Source organism: Macadamia integrifolia, unplaced genomic scaffold (assembly GCF_013358625.1).
Source record: "Macadamia integrifolia cultivar HAES 741 unplaced genomic scaffold, SCU_Mint_v3 scaffold429, whole genome shotgun sequence".
Lineage (NCBI taxonomy): Eukaryota > Viridiplantae > Streptophyta > Magnoliopsida > Proteales > Proteaceae > Macadamia > Macadamia integrifolia.
The window spans coordinates 171,529-194,314 of NW_024870326.1; the positions used below are offsets into that span (position 1 = coordinate 171,529).

The 22,786-nt window shown below is 40.6% G+C and overlaps 1 protein-coding gene across 1 annotated transcript in view; it reads left to right on the top strand.

The window, feature by feature from the left end:
- LOC122068576 (sister chromatid cohesion 1 protein 4-like) overlaps nucleotides 1-11,583 on the top strand; it is a 69,498-nt gene extending 57,915 nt beyond the window's left edge. The window contains exon 8 of the mRNA XM_042632434.1: nucleotides 11,105-11,583. Within this exon, the coding sequence (XP_042488368.1) occupies nucleotides 11,105-11,203 (99 nt within the window). The 3' untranslated portion in view covers nucleotides 11,204-11,583. The remainder of the gene's footprint in view (nucleotides 1-11,104) is intronic.
- Nucleotides 11,584-22,786: the final 11,203 nt, after the last annotated feature.

Below are 22,786 nucleotides of genomic sequence, written 5' to 3' on the forward strand. Positions count from 1 at the left end.
CCTCCTTTCTACCCCCTGAACCATTATATCCCGGTTTAGCTCCTCTTAACACATTTTCTAAATTCCCTTCGGGCCATTCCCTTTACCCAGGTAATCTCTATAACCCAACCCCCCCTTCCAATCTATATACTAACCCCTCCGCCCGCTCCGACCACCTAGATGCCCTCCCCTATTGCTTACCGGACCTGAACCCTTCTCTTTGTTTACTCGTCTGCTTTGCTAGCTCTCCCCTACTATTGGATGTCTACTGCCCTTCGACTTTGATGCCTTTCGTCACTAATGTTCTCTCTGGCTGCTCGACGTCAACTGTGGTCTCCGACAACCCTACTGTGCTTCCTGCTGATGCTGATCCCCATCCTGGTTCTCCCACTCCAGTGATTGACGACCCCCTTGCCGTTTGTTTCATTGGTTTGACCTCTGAAGATCTAATTCCTGATTGTTCTCTCGTGACTCCTGCTACTGCTTCTGTCTCTATTGCTGACTTACTTCTCTCGATCAGCACCCCAGCTTTCGGTGACTTCCTTGTCGTTAATTATATTATCTCGACCTTGGAAGGTCCTCGCTCTATTGCTGACTCCCCTGGACACTTCTTCATCCACAATGGTTCAAGCCTTGGCCTTGGAAGGCCCTGAAGACCCCCTTTGCTTGTGCCAACAACTATGGCTCCTGTCAATGCTCACCAAACTGGCCCCATTTATAGACAATTCTCTCTGCTTCCCCGCAAGCATTGGAAGGCACTACTTCCCCTCAACTTGATGCCTCGGCTGGCCCCTCCCGGGCAATTGTTGCATTATGTTCTACCCAGACCAACACTGCTACTACATAGCTCAACACCTTTGGTTCTCCCTCACTCCACCCCTGCCCATTCACCCTCTATTAGCCTCACCTCCCACCCACCCAATCAGACCTGCAAATCCCCCCTCCCCCACAGGCCCCACCCACTAGTTGTCCCCTTGTCGTTAAAAAAGAAGAAAGCCTTCACCACTACTGCTCGGTCTTGCTTTATATCCAAATCCATCCCCAACACTACCCTCTCCCTTGCTATTGGCTATAACCGTACCTCCCTCTAGTGCTGCTCCATCCACTTCTAGAAATCCTCCCTGCTCCTCAAAGCATTTGTTGCCTCCCTCCTATCTCTGAATGATCCCCTGGACCATCTGGAATGTTCGAGGCCTTAACTCCTTAGCCAAACAAATGGAGATTCGGTCCTGAATCCGCTCCTCTAAGTCTAATCCTTGTTGTCTTCTGGAAACTTGTGTTCTTGGGGCCAATGCCACTCGAATTGCCTCATCTATTGCTCTCTCCTGGCCCTTTGTTTCTAACTACCTCCATAGTTCTAATGGTAGAATTTGGATTCTTTGGGACCCACCTCTCAATATCTCTTCCCTCTCCTCTGCCCAAGCTCTCCATCTCTCATCCTTCTGGCCCCCTTATCTATTTTTTTCGGTCATCTATGCTCATAATCTTACATCCCTTAGGCTTTCCCTCTGGTCTGAGCTCCTCTCCTTTGCCCCCTCCATGGGCTCCAGCCCTTGGGGGATTGGGGGAGATTTCATTGTTATCTGCCTCAGCCACAAGAAGCATAGGGGCGTGCCCCATTTTGAGACCCAGGCTGTTGACTCCTTTAATGACTATATTGATGACCTTAGTCATAGTGATCTCAGATGGTCGGGAGTCAAGCTCTCCTGGCATAATCGAAGATCTGGCGGTCTTCGCGTTGCTTGCAAACTTGACCGTGCCCTTGTCAATGAGGCTTGGCTAGAGGCCTATCTATCCTCCCACGCCTGCTTTGATCTCCCTGGTATCTTTGACCATAGTCCTATAGATGTCCATATCATTCCCTTCTACTCCTTGGCCCCTAGCCTTTCAAGTTCTTTGACATGTGGTCCTCACATCCCGATTTCCTCTAAATTGTCCAAGATGCCTGATCCATTCCTATCCACCCCTCCTCTCCGCTTTTCGCTTTTGCCAAAAAAACTCAAATCTGTCAAAGCTGCTCTCAATCTCTGGAACTCCACTTTTGGCAACATTTCCTCCCATGTCTCTTTTTGCCGTGACTAATGCCTATCCATCCAATCCAAAATCCAAGTTGACCTTCTCAACCCTAAGGTTGCTATGGAAGTAAAAGCCACTGCCTCTGAGCTAGCCTTGCTTCTGGCTAAAATATAAAGCTTTCTTTGTCAGAAAGCTCATATCAATTGGCTTGACCTAGGAGACTCCAACTTCACCTTCTTTCATCGCTCTCTCAAAGCTAGATCTAATGTGAAGACCACTCCAAAGCTCCTCTCTTTTTCTGGCATTTTGAGCTTCTCAATCCTGTGGACATCAAATCTGAAGCTACCTCCAATTTCCTTGGGATTTTCTCTTCGCCCCTCCTCCCCCCCTATCCCTCACAATCTCCTCAATAAATTCGTCCTGGATGACCTCTCCCTAGCCTTCTTTCTATACTCTCGGATGAGGAAATCCTCACTGCCATTCTTTCCCACAAAGCTAATATAGCCCCTAGCCCTGATGGCTTTAGTATGTGATTCTTCTCTTCCTGCTGGAACATCATTCGCGATGATCTCATTCTGGCTATAAGGAGCATTTTATAATCCAACTCAGATCAATAGAATCAATCATACCTTCCTTTGCCTCATCCTTAAAAAGGAAGGAGCGGACTCCATGAATGATTTCAGACCAATCTCTCTCTGCAACCTTCTCTATAAGTTCATTGCCAAAATCCTAGCCAATAGGACTCGGAAAGTCATCGACTCTCTTGTGAGCTCTAACCAATCTGTTTTCATTGCTGGTAGGAGCATTGCGTATAATATCATTCTTTGCCATGCGATTGTCAGGGGATTTGATTGGAAATCTCATTCTTCTGCTTTCCTCAAAATTGACATACACATGGCTTTTGACTCTCTTAGCTGGGACTTCATCTCTAAAATCTTGCTCCAGATGTCTTTCCCTCCCTCCTTTGTCCATTGGACCCACTGCTGCATTTCCTCACCCCGTTTCTCTGTTTTAGTTAATGGTAGTCTTGTGGGATACTTCCCCTCTGGTCATGGTATCTGGCAAGGCTGCCCCCTGTCCCTTTTTCTCTTTTCTCTTTCCCTTGAAGTTCTGTCGCGCTCCATCCAGCCCGCCACTGATCTCATCTCTTCTATCCCTAAATGCAAATCTCTCCGTCTCTCTCATCTTGCTTTCTCTGATGATATTATGATCTTCTCTAAGGCCGACCCTCTCTCCATTTCTACCATTATGTGCCGTTGATCTTCTCCTCATCTCTCCTATCCCTAAATGCAAATCTCGTTGTCTCTCATCTTGCTTCCGCTGATGATATTATGATCTTCTCCAAGGCCGACCCCCTCCATTTCTACCATTATGTCCTCCCTTCACTTTATTGAAAACCTCTCGGGTTTGTATCAATCTCCTCAAATCTAATCTCTTTCTCTCCGGTGTCTTTGATGAGACCTAGTCCCATCTCCTTCGCATTATTGGCTTCTCCTTGGGCTCCTTACCTATCAAATACCTGGGTCTCCCTCTCATTTCCTCCAGACTTTCCGCCCGTCATTGCTCCCAATGCTCGATCTCCTTAGGAAGAGACTCCAACTTTGAAAAGGTAAGCTTCGCTCCTATGTGGGTGTCTCACCCTCATCAGATCTATCCTCCAATCTCTGTACCTCTATTGATCTGGTATCTTTGTCCTTCCGGCTTTCAACTATCAAATCTATTGACGGTCTCTTCTGCTCCATCCTCTGGAAGGGTTTCGACACCTCAAAGTTCCTTCATCCTCTGTCTTGGGAGAAGGTTTGTCTGCCTAAGAATGAAGGTCATCTTTGTATCAGGAGAATCAATGAGATCAACTTTGTGGGCATCCTGAAGCTCATTTTGGAAAATTGTGTCTAAACAGCGAAGCATCTGGGTTGATTGGATCCACTCCTCCTTGCTTATTCATAACTCTCTCTAGACTACCCCCATCCCCACTGATGCTTCCTGGATTTGGCAAAAAATTCTCGGCCTTCGACCTCTGGCCCTTAATTCCATCTCCTTCTGTATTGGCAATGGCCAGTCTCCCTCCCTCTGGATGGACCCCTGGCACCCTTCCGGTATTCTCTCTTCTTTAGTCACTCATAGGACCATCTATTTAGGGATGTAAATGGATAGTCGAAAATCCATATTCGATCTGTGTTCGTATTCGTTTAAGAGTATCCGTATTCAGAAAACGCATATCTAGAAACTATCCGAATCCGTCCGAAAACTAAGCGGTTACGAATATGATAATCCTAGTTTTCAACCGATTATTATCTGATTCGTTTAGCTATCCGACGGTAAAGAATATCCGTATCCGTTTCTTCCATTATATAACAAGTATATATTAATTTTTTATTACATAAGTAGAATTATGTGATACTAATACATATTTTTTTTCTTTTTTTTAAGAATGATATTGTGGAAACGCAACCCTAAAACGATACAGAAAATAATGGAAAAACAAGAACAAGCAATGCACACAGATTTACGAGGTTCGGTAAGATTGCATACGTCCCCGGTGAGATGAGATCATGCTTCACTATCAATGGAGAATAGGGTTACAGCACTCGTCCCTTACACCTCTCAGTATTGCTTGCATTACAGAGAAAGAAACCCTCGCTACAAATATATAGCGAAAAACCCTAATTTGGAAAGTACACAATTGCCCAAAAATAAAAATTCGAGCCGGGGGCTCCGCCCCCCTACACCCCTACTATGCAGAGGGCCTCCTGCCCCCTTGCAACCCCCACGACCCCCTATCCTGCCTGTCAAGGCGCTGCACCAGTACTCTCTGGGTTAAACTGTGATGGAATACAAGACGTCGTACACCAACAATCTCCACCTTGGCTTGAATTTTGTCGAGCCTCCTGTAAAGATAACCTGTAGACGTCTTCATCCCCATACCTCATTAGAGGTACAAACCCGCACTTATTTGGTGCGTCCCTCATCTTCAACAATGAGTAATATTAATCAAGTCTAAACAGGACTCGAACTTCTCTGTAGTAACTAGCTTGGTAAACATATCTGCAGGATTGAGATTTGTATGAATTTTTCTCAAGCGAATACTGCCTTCGGACATAAGCTCCTTGATCTTGTGAAATCTCACATCAATATGCTTTGTCTTTGCATGAAACACCTGATTCTTTGTAAGATTTATGACTCTGGTTGTCACAATGTAACACTGTACCTCCTTGCTCCAACCCCAACTCACGAACCAATCCAGCCAACCAGACTCTTTCCTTGGCAGCCTCAACTGCCGTCATGTACTCTACCTCTGTAGTGGACAATGCAATTGTAGACTGAAGCATCACCCTCCATGATATAGGTCCACTAGCCAATGTAATTACATACCCTGTAGTAGACCTCCTCTTGTCTAAATCACCAGTATAGTCGGAATCAACATAACCTGCCAATTCTGTGGAACTTTCCTTGCCACTGAACATAACACATATCTTTAGTCTTGCTCAAATATCTGAAGATCCACTTAATTGCATTCCAATGCTCCTTCTCTGGATTACTCATGTATCTGCTAACAACATTGACTGCATGAGACAAATCCGACCTGCTACAAACCATAGCATACATAAAACTCTCAACTGTGCTAGCATAAGGGACTTGAGACATTTGTTCCACCTCATGACTTTTCAGATAACTTGAAATGGCTAGCTAACGGAGTGCTAACCGGCTTAGCCTTTTCCATATTGAAACGCTCTAGCACCTTTTCAATATACCTCTTCTGAGTTATCCAAAGTTCACCTGCATTTCTATCTCTAAGGATTTCCATGCCAAGGATCTTCTTAGCAGCACCAAGATCCTTCATCTCAAATTCAGCACTCAACAAAGACTTCAAAGAGACTATATCATATTTGTTCTTTGCAGCAATGAACATATCAACATAAAGCATCTACAAAATAATGGAATTATCACTTAACACTTTATAATAAACACAACTGTCATACTCACTTCTTCTGTAGCCAATCTTCATCATGTGGGAATCAAAGCGCTTGTACCACTGCCTAGGAGATTGCTTAAGACCATAAAACGACCTCTTAAGTAGACAAACATGATCTTCCTTTTCCTGCACATTGAAACCTTCAGGCTGCTCTATGTAAATCTGTTCCTCCAAGTCACCATGAAGAAATGCAGTCTTTACATCAAGCTGTTCAAGCTCCAAATCATACATGGCCACCAAAGCAAGTAGTACCCTGATTGAAGTGTGTTTCACCACTGGAGAGAATATTTCATTGTAATCTATCCCCTTCTTCTGTGCATAGCCCTTGGCTACAAGTCTGGCCTTATACCTTTCACACTCTTTTTCAGATGCTGCCTTTTTTTTTACGAAAGACCCATTTACACCCAATAATTTTTCTTCCTTTGGGTTTTTTCACAATCTTTCAAGTCTTGTTCTTTTGCAGAGACTCCATTTCCTCCATCATAGCTGTTATCGATTTATCATGTTGTGCATCACTCAAAGCATCATGGTAGGAAGATGGATCACCTGTACCTCCAGTGAAGGCATAGGCAACCATGTCCTCAAACCCGTATCTCACATGTGCTTTGTGAGTACGTTTCCCTTTACCCTTTGCTATAGTATAGGGAACTTCTACTGCTTCCTGTTGTCCTGGTAAGTCACTGGATGAATCAGTTTCTCTTGTTGTTTCTGACTCATCTAACTCCACCTGCACAGTAGAACCTTATTTATTTTCACCAACTGTTTGTGAATTGCATTTTGACTTCACCATATGAGACTCATCAAACATGTCCCTGCTAACCACAACTTTCTGTGAACTTGGATCCCACAACTTGAATCCCTTTACACCTTTCTTAAAACCAAGAAAGATGCACTGTTTAGACTTTGAGTCTAACTTGGAACGCTGCTCTCTCAACATGTGCATAGGATGGACAACCAAATATTTTTAGAATAGAATAATCTATTGGTTTTCCTGTCCATACCTCTTTGAGAATTTTATAATCGATTGCCTTTGATGGAGACCTGTTGATAAGGAAACATGACATTCACTGCTTCTGTCCAAAATCTCTTGCTTAACCCTGCATTCAGCCTCATACTAGCTCTTTCTAGAAGTGTTTTGTTCATCCTTTCAGCTACACCATTTTGCTGTGGTGTCTTTGGAACCGTGAAGTGACGTGCAATCCCTTCAGCTTTGCACAATTCTAGAAACGGTTTGTATGTGTACTCTCCTCCATTATCTGTTCTCAAGTACTTAATTTTCTTTCCTGTCTTCCTTTCTATTTTAGCCTTCCATTCCTTAAATTTAGTGAACACCTCACTTTTATGCTTCATGAAGTAGATCCAAACTTTCTTTGAGTAATCAACAAAGGTCACGAAGTATTCTGCCCCACCTTTAGATTTTGTTGTTGAAGGACCCCATACATCGCTGTGTACATAATCAAGCACCCCTTTTACTCTTATGTTTTGTAGTTTTGAAACTAACCTTGCATTGTTTCCCAAAAACAATACTTGTAAAAGTTCAGTTTACAAGTTTTCACTCCCTTCAACAGTTTCCTTTTATGAAGCTCCATCAATCCTTTCTCCCATATGCCCTAACCACATATGCCACAGATAGGTATCATCTGTATCAAATCCTGCATCTGTAGTCACAGAAGCTCCACTTGTAACTGTGCTCCCTATGAGTGTATAGGTTTCCTTTTAGCTGTCCCTTCATGTACCATAACACCCTTAATAACTTTGAGAACTCCACCTTCTGTTATGTACTTGTAGCCATTTGAGTCAAGTGCCCCCAAAGATATTAAGTTTTTCCTTAATTCTGGTACATGTCTCACATCTGCTAAAGTTCTTACTATCCCATCAAACATCTTGATTATGATAGTGCCTATCCCAATGGTCTTGCATACAACATCATTCCCCATTAGGACAGACCCACCATTATATGGTTGATATATATCAAACCAATCCTTATGTGGACAGATGTGATATGAACATCCAGAATTTAAAATCTAAGAATCAGAAGGTTGATTCTTACTTGATGATATAGAGAGTACATCTCCATCATCTCCATCTGAACTATCAGCCACGCTAGCTTCCTCAGATGCTTTATCTACACCTTTCTTCTTCAAGTCCGCCTTCCTCTTCAAGCATTCTCTCTTCAGATGACCTTCCTTCTTGCTATAGTAACAAGAGACCTTTGTCTTTGTCCCTTTTGATTTCGATTGACTCTTCCCAGAGCCCTTCTGATTTGGTCTCCCTCTTTCCTGCTCCTTGTCACCTCCGAAAAGACCCTCTTGAGATTTCGTACTATTGACTTTCTTCTTTGTGTCATTGGACATGAGGGCAGCCACGACTTCATCCATCTCAAGGGTTTCCTTCCCGTACAAGAGAGTCGTTACTAGGTGATCATATGATTCTGGGAGCGACAACAGCAACAGTAACGCCTTTACTTCATCCTCGATCTTAACTTCCAAGTTTGCAAGTTCGCTTACAATCTGATTGAACATGTTAAGATGCTCTAATAGATACGTACCTTCCTCCATCTGTAGAGAATACAATTGCTTATTCACGAACAACTTGTTCGTTAAGGACTTTGTCATGTAGATGCTTTCAAGTTTCGCCCATAAATACGGTGCAGATTTGATACCCACAACATATTGTAGGGCATCATCAGAAGGATTCAATCGAATAGCACTTACCGCCTTTTCCTCCATCTCTTCCCAATCTTCGTCAGTAATTTTTGCAGATTTCGACTTCCCCAACAACGTTTTCGCCAAACCTTGTTGTATCAGAAGATCTTTCATCCTTTGATGCCAGAGGGTGAAATTGTTCTTCCCATTAAACCTCTCGATATCATACTTGACATTCAATCCCTTCCCTGCCATCGTGATGGTAAACCCTAGAAACGGAAACCGAAAGCTCTGATACCAATTTGTGGAAACGCAACCTTAAAAAAATGTAGAAGATAATGGAAAAACAAGAACAAGCAATGCACACAGATTTACGAGGTTTGGCAATATTGCCTACATCCCCGGTGAGATAAGAACCTGCTTCACTGTCAATGGAGCATAGGATTATAGCGTTCATCCCTCACACCTCTCAGTATTGCTTGCATTACAGAGAAAGAAACCCTCGCTACAAATATATAGCGAAAATCTTGAAAGTACACAATTGCCCTCAAATAAAAAATTCAAGTGGGGGGCTATGCAGGGGGCCTCCTACCTCCCTTGCAACCCCCACGGCCCGCTATCCTGCTTGTCGAGGCGCTGCACCGGTACTCTCTGGGTTAAATTGTGATGGAATACAAGACATAATACACCAACATGATATATACCAATCTGAAGCCTATATTTAGGGGATAGATTTAGGGATTTATTGTGGACCATTAGATGAAAAAAACCTAACCCTAAGAGATCTCTTGAGTCTCGACTCTCATTCTCTCCATCAGACCTTCTCCAACTTGAAACTCTTCTCGCAGCTCCAAGTGACAAAGCCACTCCGGCTCTGCTACCTTGGGTCTCATGGCCCTGGCCTGGCTCCGCAGCCTCTGCTTCCTCTCGCCTTGCCGTCTCACCTTGTGGTCTCACTTCCATGTAAGTGCATGGTGTGTTCGGTGAATGTTGGTGTTACAGTTTTCTTTTTTTTTTCCCCCCTCAATGTTGGAGATTATCCAAAACAGGGGTTTTGTTTCTGATTTAAGGGTTCAGAGATTCATGTCGCAGCAATTGATCTTATTAGCTGATAAAAACAATTAAAGAGAAGCAAGATAAGGTAAGATCTAAAGGAAAAACAGAGATTGTACTCTGAACTGAGTCGAAGGATGGTGCCCTTTTCAAATCTCTCTCTCTCTCTCTGCTCCTCTTATTTTCCTTTCAATTCAGACTTCCTTTTAATTCTAGCTGTATCTCAAATGGGTTTTCTCTTGCTGAGAACATCAGCTAGTTTATTACATTCTAGTGCAGATGGAGATGCTTTAATTATGAACTATCACTCTAGTACACAATTTTGTATTGTGGAGATGCTCAAATGTATTTGAACTATCCTACACTGTGTAGTATAGGAATAGTTGCATTTGAAGAGAATTGCTTTATCACAATCTTGTTTCGAGGTTGGGAAGACAGACATTAAACTCTCAATCTTTTTCTCATCCCAACTTGTACTGGTTGGAATTATTAAAGAAACTTTTAGGTGAAACTCGGAAGCTCTTGAGTTGGTTAAAATGCTTACATTGAATGTCTTCAGAGAATGTAATAAACTAGCTGATTGGTTAAAATGCTTACATTGAATGTCTTCAGAGAATGTAATAAACTAGCTGATGTTCCCAGCAAGAAGGGCTCCAGATCTGGTTTTCTCTTGAGTTTGTTAAAATGCTTACATTGAACGTCTTCAGAGAATGTAATAAACTAGCTGATGCTTACACTAACTTTTGCAGCTCATCAGAGAATTATGTCTCCTTATCCCACTAAAGAAGCACTTAAAGGGAAGAAAAAGTAATCACCCAAATTAACATTCCCAATCCATGATTGTGTTTTTTCTGTATTTATCTCAATGGATCCATAGTTGGAATTAAAAATCCAATTCTGAATCTTCCTCTGTTAGATTGTGGAAAGTTCATGGACTCTTTTTTAATTGACAAATACAGATAAGCTTTCTTAACATGTCTAGCAGACCAAGGCTTTTGCAGAATTTTATGGCTAAAATAGACACTGGCAAGCAAAGAAGTCTTTTGCAGAATTTTATGGCTAAAATAGACACACTGAATCCAAGATAGTTGCTATTGAGTCTGATGGCACATAAGAAGGCCCATTGCAAGGTCCTCTCACGCCCTTGTATAGGTCTCAGAAGGCTGTTTAGTTGAAGTCGCTGATTTATAGCATGTGCTTGGTGTTTCTTGCAAGCTGCACACTTTTGGCAGGGTTCCTTAATATGATGGATCTGCTGCCTCGGCCTCATAATATGTTGGTCAATCCAGATGCTATTGTTCCATGTTTTCTCCCTTCGAGGAAAAATATGTTTTCAATTTCAGTTATTTCTCCTAGGAAACAAAAATTGAAGATATAATTTCCTTGTTAACATTTGATGTTTGATGTGTATGGTGGTGTATGTGTTGTTTATTTACAGGTTCTTAAAACAAGGGACTACATCCATGTTGAACAAGAGAGTTCATTTGTCAACATCAATATCAAGCCTAGAGGAAAGCTAATGAAAGCAAACTTTTGATCGCCTTCATATACAAGGCCTAGACAAGTAGCGAGCACATACCCTGTCTTCTACAATGCTGATGCTCGACTATGTGGATCTTGTGTCTCAATTGTTGTAATTTTTTGGGTCTCTTTATGTAATTGATGAAACTAACATAGGTTTGGGGGGTTGGGTTTCTGTGTCACTAATTGTACTCGTATGTAAATATGTTGTAAAATTAGTTCTCTACTGAGCTAGCCTCTCTTGTAGACATTGTAGAACTCCTGGAATCTGGCATGGTGGTTTAGTCATATTCTTGTGGTATATGCATGCATATATGTTTTCACATGAACATGCCTAGATGTTATGGAGAAGATGGTACCTGTAAATGGAATTTTCGTAGTCACATTTCATGAGTACATTACTCTCGTAGTTGGGATTATTGAACGAATCTTACTATAGTTTATACTTGTAAACACAGAAGGGTCCAGTGATGGTTATGCCCGGAACACTGATGAGCACTGCCCTCCTGTAGTCTCGTTGACGTGGATTACGGGGGCTTCAAAATTCAACGGCTTTATACTGTGCATACATATGTTTACGATGATCAATGTCAGTAGTTATCTGAAATTGGGTTTGCTGGGCAACCTGGGATCATCAGGGTTGCAATATATATCGCTCTTTCTTTCTTGCAAGTTTTTATTTTTATCTTTTTTAGGTAGGGAGGGAAGTAGGTAACATGGGTATTTTGCACATCAAAGTTCACCAATTGCGCTAGACAGTGGTTGTTTTTCTCGCAAGTTAAATCTTTGTGTAAGTAACACATTAGCAGTGAAATCTATGCATAAGCAACACATTAGCAATGAATCGCGACATGAGTGCCAAAAATATCTGAAATTGGGGTATGATAGAAATCGCAATCTGTTATTAATGCTGCAAGTATATTCACATCTCTCTCTCTCACTGTGAGTTATTAAAGTATGTTTTCATAGTCTCTATAATAACCCACAACTGCATGGACCGGATCATACTGAGACTGAATGGAAATCATTTGACTTTCAACGAAAGTAGTGAAAATCACTAAATGCCCCTTGTGTGATTGACCTTAAGGAGGTAAGAGGAGTCAAATTCAGAACCACATGATTTCTAAGGTGACGATCCCTTACCAACTTGACTAGCCCCTTGGGGTTAATCTGTTGATAACGTAAGTAAATTTCAAACTTATTTTAGTGGCACGATTTTTTTATCATAATATATCAAGTTTTAATTTGAAATGATTGACACAAGTTGGAGATAACGATGGGTGGAGATAGTAATACATGATGCTTCCATTTATGCTTTAATGATTTTGGCATACTAGCAAATTTAGGATATAACGAAGGCGAAATTATTCCTTCGCCATCTTTTATATTTGTTTTGATTTGAATAAATCCTAAAAGATGGGTAAGAGGGAATGGACGAGGACTATATTATGTGGACATTGTTCAGTAGAGAAAATTAGTGTTTTTGATTTTGATTTGATTTAGTAAGACTGATAGAAATAATTGATGTCATGGCAACATATGATTTAATTATGCAAAAAATGTTTATGGTCATGTTGAGCTGGGTGACGTTGCAGTTGCAGAGACTAATATAAGAGAATTTTTTAGCGATGAGAACAATGGTGGTAATGAGAACTTTGTAGATATAAGCATTGCGTCAGTAGGAATTGAAGTTAAACATAAAGTAAATGGGTATCGGGGATTACCTCAGTATAGCTTTCCTTTTAATGGATCGGGTTGCACCACGCGCTGATCAGCACGAACAACGACGAACGAAAGATTGTGATGATCTTGCTAGGCAATCGCTAGGCAATATTCTACCTTCGAAATCCAAGGATTGCAATGGAGATCTTTGAAGACGCACACTCTCAATTGGGAGAGACAGAAGAGAATAGAGAGAAAGAGAATAGGTCAATACCCTAATTGGACTTTGTGGCTAAAACCCTCTTATTTATAGAGAATTGGCTAGCTAGGGTTCCTAATTCTAATGGGTTTATGATTACCCCGTGGGCGACCCATGGAGGACCCAGGTCGGAACCTAGTCCGACTCATATTGATTATGTCCCACTCGCCCATGCAAGACGGACATACTCAATTGTCCATTTTAGAAGTCTCTCTACCATAGGTGTTTCATCATACAAGAAATGGAGTGTGTAACCTAACGAGATAATACGAATGTAGGAGTGCTATGTCAAGCTTTCATCTAACCAACATAGCACATCACTCACAAATAATTTAGGGTACTCTAAACAATCCAATTACACCAAGTCTAACACTCTTGATCCCTCGTGATGAGCAGTGCTAACCTTAAAACATGCAATGTGCTTATGATTATGTTGAAACACAAATACGACAAGTCGCCTGGTGAATAAGTCACAAAACAAAGGTACAATTTCTAATAGTTTTTCTAGACCACATGTCAATTATATTATTCTCAACCGCTTTCTCAATCGTGTCCCGCTGGACCGCATCATCAATGATCCTAAGGAGCACGTCAAAGTAGCATTATTGGACATCCTCTTCATGACATGGTTTCAGGTAGAGGGTATCCTTAGGATCAACTCAGTTTGATCAAAGTGGCTCACATAGTGAAGAAGAAGGGATTCATTCAATCACTCTCACAAATGGTCGTAATAAAGTACATACAATATAAAATGTATGTTATTATGCAACTCTCACTAAGGTGGGCATGTCACTCATAAAATAAAAAGAACACCATACAAGTCTGAGTTTAGTCGTAATTTCAAGGCCTAACTTGATTAAATCAGCCCAGTAGCCTCCATGGCGTTTGCCTGAGTTCTCACACTCGGCTATAAGTAGGCTACATTGAGACATAGGATCTCTGTGTTCGACTATAGAAAGGTCCCATCTTAGCTCTAAGTAAGGCACCACTTAGCTAAAAATCTGTCTGTTCATCTCGCTTACTATCTTTAAGCGCCAAGGTGAATGTAGCTCATCTTGCTCACTGTTTCTATGTGCCAAGGTGAATCACTCATGTGATTGGATCGATTTAATCCTAGTGACGTATTTACAAAATAAAATGTGTACACGCATAAATCACTATAAATAATTATGTCTCATATATATAAATCAAGGAGTGATAACAATAATGTCTAAATAAAATGCCAAAACTCAAAATACAAATCATCCACGTTTAAGTCCCAGTTTCCTAATATGAGTGAGAAAAATATCTCGAGCAATAGGCTTAGTCAATGGATCAGCCACCATGCTACTTGTGAAGATATGCTTCAAGACAACTTTCCCTTGAGCAACGATTCTCGAATGTAGTGATATTTAATGTCTATGTGTTTGGATTTCTTATGAAACTTGGCGTCCTTGGCGAATGCCAAAGCTGCTGACTATCACAGTGTACAAGCACCGCATCTCCAAAATGAGTGGTAATACCAATGCACTGTAGGAACCGCCTCAGCCAAATGGCCTCCAGAACGGCCATCGAGCATGCTATGTACTCGGACTCCATCATGGATAGGGCAATGCAGGTCTGCTTCTTGCTACTCCAAGATACAGCCCCACCTCCTAGGACAAATATATATCCCGAAGTAGATTTACGCTCATCTCTGTCACTAGCCCAGTCAGCATCATTATAACCTCTCAATCTCAAATCTGAACCACTAAAGGTGAGAGTGAGATCATTGATTCTACAAAGGTATTAGAAGATTCTTTTCACTACATGCCAATGGCGTGGTCTTAGCACCAAGTTGGCTTCACCCATATTCTTCATCTCAAAAGTAGAGGACAACCACTCTTTAGTGGTGACAATCATCTCCATGTCATTCCCAGCCAATAGAATGTCGTCAACATATAAGGATAGAATAAGAAAACTTCCTTTGGACCATTTTATATACACACAATGGTCTTCTTTAATCATTTCAAAACTAATGTTGATTCATAAAGATCTCCTCGTCTAGTTCTCCATTGAGAAATGCAGTTTTAACATCCATCTGAAAAGAACTCTAAATTCAATTTTGCAACAATGGCTAGAATGAGGTGAATTAAGGTAATTCTTACCATTGGGGAGAAAGTCTCATCATAGTCTACACCCTCCTTTTGGGTATAGCCTTTCGCCATAAGACGTGACTTATACTTGTCAATTGAACCATTTGCCTTGTGTTTAACCTTTAAAACCCATTTGTTTCTAATGGTCTTACGCCCAGGAGGTAGGTCAATTAACTCCCATACATGGTTCTTACTCATAGAACTCAGTTCATCCTCCATAGCAGCTTGGCACTTATCTTTAGCAGGTGAGAAAAGTGCATCTTCCAAAGAAGAGAGCTCATCCTCATCCTTTGGAACACAAATGAGAGCTTCCCCTTGAATCTCAATACGTCGATAAGGAATATGCCCATGAGTGCTCCTACGTGCAAGGGAATCCTGATGATCGTCTAATGGTACACTCCCACTAGGCTGATGATCAGTCTCACTTTCTCTGGCAATTACAGGATGAGTTAATTCTCCACTGGCATCATCAATGCTAAGAAAATCTATTTCAATAAAGTCGATATCCCGTGACTCTTTCTCAGTTATTCCTTCGTCAAGGTGTTCACTGTATATAACGTAACCCTTTGAGCTATCAAAATATTTTATGAATCCAAGCTACCCAAACTTATGGGAGGTGTTGTGAACATAACCCGCTGATCCCCATGGTCGCATATGCCCTAAATTTAGCTTTGCTCCCTTTCATAACTCATAAGGGGTCAAGGAACTGACTGTGAAGGCACTTGATTAAGGATGTAGGCAACAGTTAGAAGAGCATCCCCCCAGAAAAATATTGGGAGGTTGGCTTGCGCCATCATCAACCTAACTATATCTAAGAGTGTCCTATTTCTCCTCTCTGCTACCCCATTTTTCTGTGGAGTGCGAAAAATGGTTAACTGCTTGTGAATCCCCTTCTCCTCACACAGTTCTTTAAACTAGTCTAATAAATACTCGCGTCCCCAGTCAGTGCACAGAGTTTTTAAGCTCTTACTTGATTGATTCTCAACCTCTGTCATGAAGTGCTTAAAGCAATCTAATGCCTCGTAGCGGTGAGTGATCAGATACACATAACCGTGCCATGAAAAATCATCAATAAATGTAAGAAATGAAGAGGCGTCATGGTGTGCCTTTACATTCATAGGTCCGTAAATATCTTAGTGGACAAGTTCTAGAGGCTGGGTGGCTTGGACTGCCTTTCCAAAAGGCTTTCGATGAGCCTTACCTGCTAGATAGGGCTCGAACACAGGGAGGTTGACTTTAGCAAGTGGTCTTAAAAGGCCTTCTCTAGCTAACCTAGTCATCCTATCTCATCCTATGTGTCTAATCTAGTGTGCCATATAATGGATTTAGAATTATCACATGTATTAACTACATAAGAAATAGATGAAGCAGAATCAATTAAATCTAATTTAAAAAATCTATTAAGTAAGGATCCACATCCAACAAAAATACCGCTCAAATAAAACTCTAAAATGCAACCGTCAATATAGAATGAATATCCTTAAGGCAATAATGCAGAAACTGAAAGTAGATTATATTGAATATCTGATATGTAAAGCACATCAGGAAGAAGCAAGGTGCGTCCAGTACGCATCTTGAATTGATAAGTACCAACTTCTTAAACTACTTCATTGGTACCATTCCCCATGAACGCTTTTTGGGATCCAGTAGGAATTCTGTGATAATCTATGAAACCCCCTCGATCTCGTGCTATATGTTTTATTGCTCCTGTATCCACAGTCTAATTAGACTATGTATGAGCAACCAAAACATGGGTACAAATATATGTATAGGGAGGCTGGGATAGAAATGGTACCTTCTTCGGCTCAGTGCAATCACGAGCAAAGTACCCCATCTTCTGGTAGTTGTAGCATTTGACCTTGGATAAATCTTTCTTTCCACCATGCTTGCCTCTTTTGCTCTTGGCAGGCTTGCCTCCTTTTGGCGCCTAGTTCTGAGACATACCCTGATTTCTTGGGTTGCCTTGTCTTTTGCGCTTGAACTTGCACTTGCCTCCCTAGGTGTCTAGGGTAGTTACACGGTTCGCCTCTTAGCACTCCGCCTCAAGTTCCACATGTTGTGCAATATCAACAAAATTTCTAATGCTGTTATTGTGTGTGATAACAAGTTTTATGGGGTTCTAAGAATCGGGTAATGTCCTAATGACAGCTTGAACCTACTGCTCATCAGTGAGAGTGGCCCTAGCATCTTTCAACTTCCGAATCATATCCTTGACCACCCTAAGGTGTCCAGGCATAGTGTGCTTAGGATCTATCTGATACATCTCAAACTTCAAGGTCATACCTCTTAACCTTGTAGTAGATGTACCTCCATAGTCAATGTTCAGCTGGTCTCACATGGACTTAGTTGTGGTGTGTTTCTCATAATCACGAATCAACTCATTATGCATAGCGCTTAACATAATAAAGTGCGTATTGTGACCTTTATTCACCTACTAATTATAGGCTTCCATATCACGATGGTGCTGAGCGGTAGTACCCTCAGCGGGTTTATCCATAGCATTGATCAAATACTCAAGATAGTTTTTCTTATTGAGCAAATATTGAATCTTTCGATGCCACATGTCATAGTTGGGTCCAATCAATTTGTCACCCTTGGTGAGGTCCGCAACAACATGATTATTGGCCATATCATTACACACAAAAATGTGCAAGGTAAACATTAGGTATACATTAAGAATTTGTTCCAAAAACCCTAATTAAAATTAATAGTTCCTTACAACACATGGTGAGACCAAAAATTTTGCTAGGCCCATAATCAAATCTCATATGTGTGGGTCAGGGACATATAATTTTAATCAATTTCAATCAAATATAAGGAGAATTAGGTATCTCCAATCCACAAAATTATGCCATACAAATGGATGTGCATGGGTCCCACACAGGAACCCGATTGGTACTTAAAATGGCATGTTGAGGTAGTATAAGTGTATGATACACAATGCGAGACACTTACCCATTACAAGGCTTCTCAACAATTAATTACATTGTCCCAAAAAACAATTACATTCTTAATCCTACTATATCAATGTACTGAGTAGGGAGTACCGCACTTTAAATCATACACAAAGATTATCTCTAACGTACATACATGAACATGCCCACTTTAATTAAATACCAATCATAATCTCCAACCTAGAAAAAAAATAAATATCCATGGCTCAATTGGTGGAGAATGACCGTGCATCCCAATGAGTGGAGCGAGTCTCAAGTCAAAACTGCCATGGGAGGGTATGATGATTTGTCAATACATACACATATACATGCTAAAACACATTTCAAAGTAATAATATGTTTGGCCCAATGACGTGAAGGTCACAGGTTCGAGTCATGCCAATAATCCCAATAATGTAAAGCAAACAACATAAATATGCATCATCATATCAACTACTTCATGTAAATCATATAAAGTGCCCTCCCATTTGACCAAAGTCATTAAGGGATAATTTTAGGTAGGGTTACATAAACCCAAACCTAAAATTACCACCAATAATATGAAAAAAAAATATTTTTGAATAGGAGTTTAGACTTTCTAATACTTTCCAATCAGAACTGATGTGAATTGGTATCGATCAAAATCGATCTCAATACCTATTTCGAATTATGCCGATCCGATCGAATCTAATAACAATGGTTCAGATATGATAAGTATTGAATACATTTTGGGGGGATGATCTGATCCATGACCGAGCCAGATCGAAATCAGATCAGTATTAGCCTTAACCAATCCGATATGACTGATCAGGAAATTAGAATCAACCCATAATATAACCCAGTCCTGTACAGATACGGTATGGGTGAATTAAAGTAAAACTAAACAACTTCCTTTCAAAGCTCTTTAAAACAAACTATAACTTTTTCTTTTAATTCTCTATAGCTTACGTCAGAGATAGTACAAAAAATCATTACATCTTAAATAATAAAAAAGAGTATTGTCTTGAATAGCTTTAGGTAGTTAAAAAAAAAAAAAAAGATACAGAAAGAATTTGTCTTCTAAAAGAAGACTACTACCATTGATCCATCAGCTCCAGTAATCTCGGGAGCCACCGTCGACTATAGTCTAAAACCTACAGTTTCGGTGAAGGCACGCACCCACAAAAAAATAGCCTCCATCCATCGGTTGCAGACCACACGGCCAAGGGCAGTGCATTATGACGCATGCAGGGTATGCAAAATCAGCGGTAGCAACCATTGTTGCTATTGTGCGCACAAAGCACAAGCGATGGATCCAAGGATCAATGAAGCATAGTCGCAGCCAATGCACGAGGATGCGTAACATAACCACTAACCGTGGCTTTGATACCTATGTTAAACGGAAAGTAAATGGGTATCGGGGATTACCTCAGTATGGTACTGTGAGGCTTGGCAACCTGCACCGATACAACTATTATTGCAAGTTGTTCTTCTCAAGAATTCAATAAAAGAAAAATAAAAAAACAAAACAAAACAAACAAAGCACTCTGATTTACCAAAAGAAAACGAAAAATAACACGGAACTGTCTCCCCGGCAATGACGCCAAAAACTTGTTTGAATTTTAAAAGTAACCACAAGCATAAAAATCAGTGTAGCTAACGGGTCCAACACAAAGAGAGCAGCCACTTTATTTTAGTTTTCTTTTAAGTAATGTGAAAGTGAACTAATTAATTATAGTGATCTACTTCTAACTACTACCCTAAAACACATGCATCTAAAAGTGTCCTAACCAACACATTTAGGAATTTAAATACTTCAAACCATGCAGATAAAATGTAAATAACTGAAAGTAAAAGTGCTGAAATAAAATAAATAAACTAAAAAGGATTAGAAAGCTAGAGAGAGGCACACAAGTAGGTTTCTCTAGGCCGAGGGATGCACCGCAAATAATGCAAGTTTCCCTTCTTGACTAGAGAGTAAATCTTATAAGGGCTTCACTACTTAGCTTTAGGGAAAGGGAGGTAGAGTAAATAACTGAAAATAAAGGCAATAAAAGGATGGTCCATAGCTAGAGGGGGGCAAAGCCAACACATGCATCTAGCCAAAGACCTTGGGGAAAAGGAAAAACAATAAAGTAAAGACTAAAATTAAAAACCTAAGTTAAGAAGGAAAGGGTAGTAAGAAGAGGGAATGAGAGGGGGGAGAGAAAGACTTATGAGAAGGAGAGAGAAAATATTCCAACAAAAAAAAAAAAAAACCAAAAAATAGCAGCCAAGAAGTTCAAACTTGAGACCTCCTGGTGAGCAAGGGATTTTTACACACCACAACTCACCAACTACGCTAGGTAGTTGTTTCCAAAAAATGAATCTTCAATCACTAAAGGGGGGTCCATCGATCCTTGTTGGCATTTGAAATATTCCTTGTACACTTGGGACAACTGCAAACAGGCCGGTTCTACATCTTGGTTCAGTTCTGATCCATTACTCTTTTTCTAGCCTGAAAAGAATAATAACTTGTTAGGTGACCAAATAGATGTGTACTTTTACTGCAACATGTCTATCTTACTCAGAATTTTATGCTCTTCGCAACCATGAAAGAAACATGACCTCTTTCAGTATAAAATTGAAGATATGGCACCCAATAGTCCTTAAGGCCTTTAAAATACAAAACCTACAAAAAGAGAGTAAAACCCAAGATAGCACCATTCTAAATATATAAAAATGCATGCTTTACTACCTAAGATTTCACACATAAATATATTCATCACTGGGCTAGGTATCACAACCCTAAGTGCTACACCCCTTGTTCGTAGGGGGTTTAGGTATAGACTAATCCCGATATATGTGGCTACCTGATCAGCAGTGCACTTTTGTGGGGAGATGTATGACATCAGATATGGATGTGGATAAGAATTATATGGGGTTACCATTTAGGGGTTTGCTGGGGGATCAAGGCTCTAATCAGGATCGGCTGGCTCCTGCCTGTAATGAGCTTGTATTCTTGAGACCCAACGTACAGGGTAGGGAATGCTTCCTACGTTGTGTAGCACTATACCTATAGGTGATACGACTCAGTAATGGACTAGGGAATCTATATACTTTTAATAAAAGCAATCATGAGCATATTCTTTCTATGTGGAGCATGCATTGCTTATGGATACGTGTGTTTGTCTATCCTACCCCTTACTGAGCATTTCCAGTGCTCACCCTTATCCTTTGATCCATAGATGAAGAGAACAGTCACCTACAAATTACTAGTTCAAAGTATGAGGCTATAGCCATGTATTAATTGGCTTGTGTAGAAGGACCTGATTGTGAATGTGATGATTGTGTTTATGTTGGACAACATTACTGAGGACTAATGTACTTAGTTATTCTTTTGTGTATATATGGATAGTGGTAGAAACCAGTTTTTGATGTCTGAGACTACAAGTGGGAGACAGTATAGACAGGTGGGGACATGTTGATGTTTGGATAGGTGGGAGGCATGTCTGATGGTTTATAATACAGATGGGAAACATTTTTTTTTGTGTAAATATTTTGATATAATGGGATGAATATAATATATATGGATTATTGAACATAATGTTGTGAATATTGTATATATATGGTATCAGGTAACACATAGCAGCACTGGATGAATATGAAATTTTACTTGATCTTATATTATCTGCTACAACTCTGATTGAAAGTATGTGAATGTGGTGTTGTGGACACTCCTAAAGTAGGATCCTGGGAGAAAACAAGCTGACTGGGTGTGGTGAGGTATCCAGTGCCAGAATACCTGTGACATGTTGAGGGCAGGGTGTGACAAGATTGGGTGGTATCAGAGCAAACTCCAGGAATGATTTCTGACAACCCACAAGACTATAGGAATCATCCAGTGCAATAGGCAGCAAAGAATTAAAAGCTACAAGATAAAAGCCTATTTGTTGAGAAATCTGGTGTGTATAGTAGAAAAATGATTAGGATATGAATGATCAATTATGAAATCATTTGACGAATGTTATATATAATAAGTTGCTGCATTATTCATCCTTGTAGAAAATATCTATGTTGAGCATTGGGAATTGATACGCTATGATTTTCAGGAAATTACTAATATGCCTCCATAACTGGCTCAACCTCAGCAAGGACCACGACATCGGAAAAGGGGTCGGCCTACTACTAGAGCTCACCCTGTGGTGTCTGTGAGTGATGAGAGGAAAAGTGAGTCGGTATCTGGAACATAAGAATCATTTCCTGCTGCTGCTTCCATAGAGGCAACATCTGTGTCACCTCTTATACCTCCAGTGCTTACAACATAGGATGTGACCACTCTAGTGACCAATATGGTCCAAGGAATATAGCTAGGGCTGCAACAAAATTTACAACAAAATATGCAACAACAAATATAACAACAGAATAGAGTTATTGAGGAATTGGCCACAACAATGCACGGTAGGGGAATACCAGTTCCACCTACACCAATGGCACCACCTCCTCTAGTTCCTACAGTTACAGTACCTCAAGTTAACCTAAGGATTTCAGTAGCACCACATACTATAGGTGGGCAAGCAACTCAGGCTATACTAGTTATAAGTACACAGGCAGGACAGTAAGGCTTAGAGAACCCACCAACAGTATAAGTGTGGACTGATATGAGTAAGTTG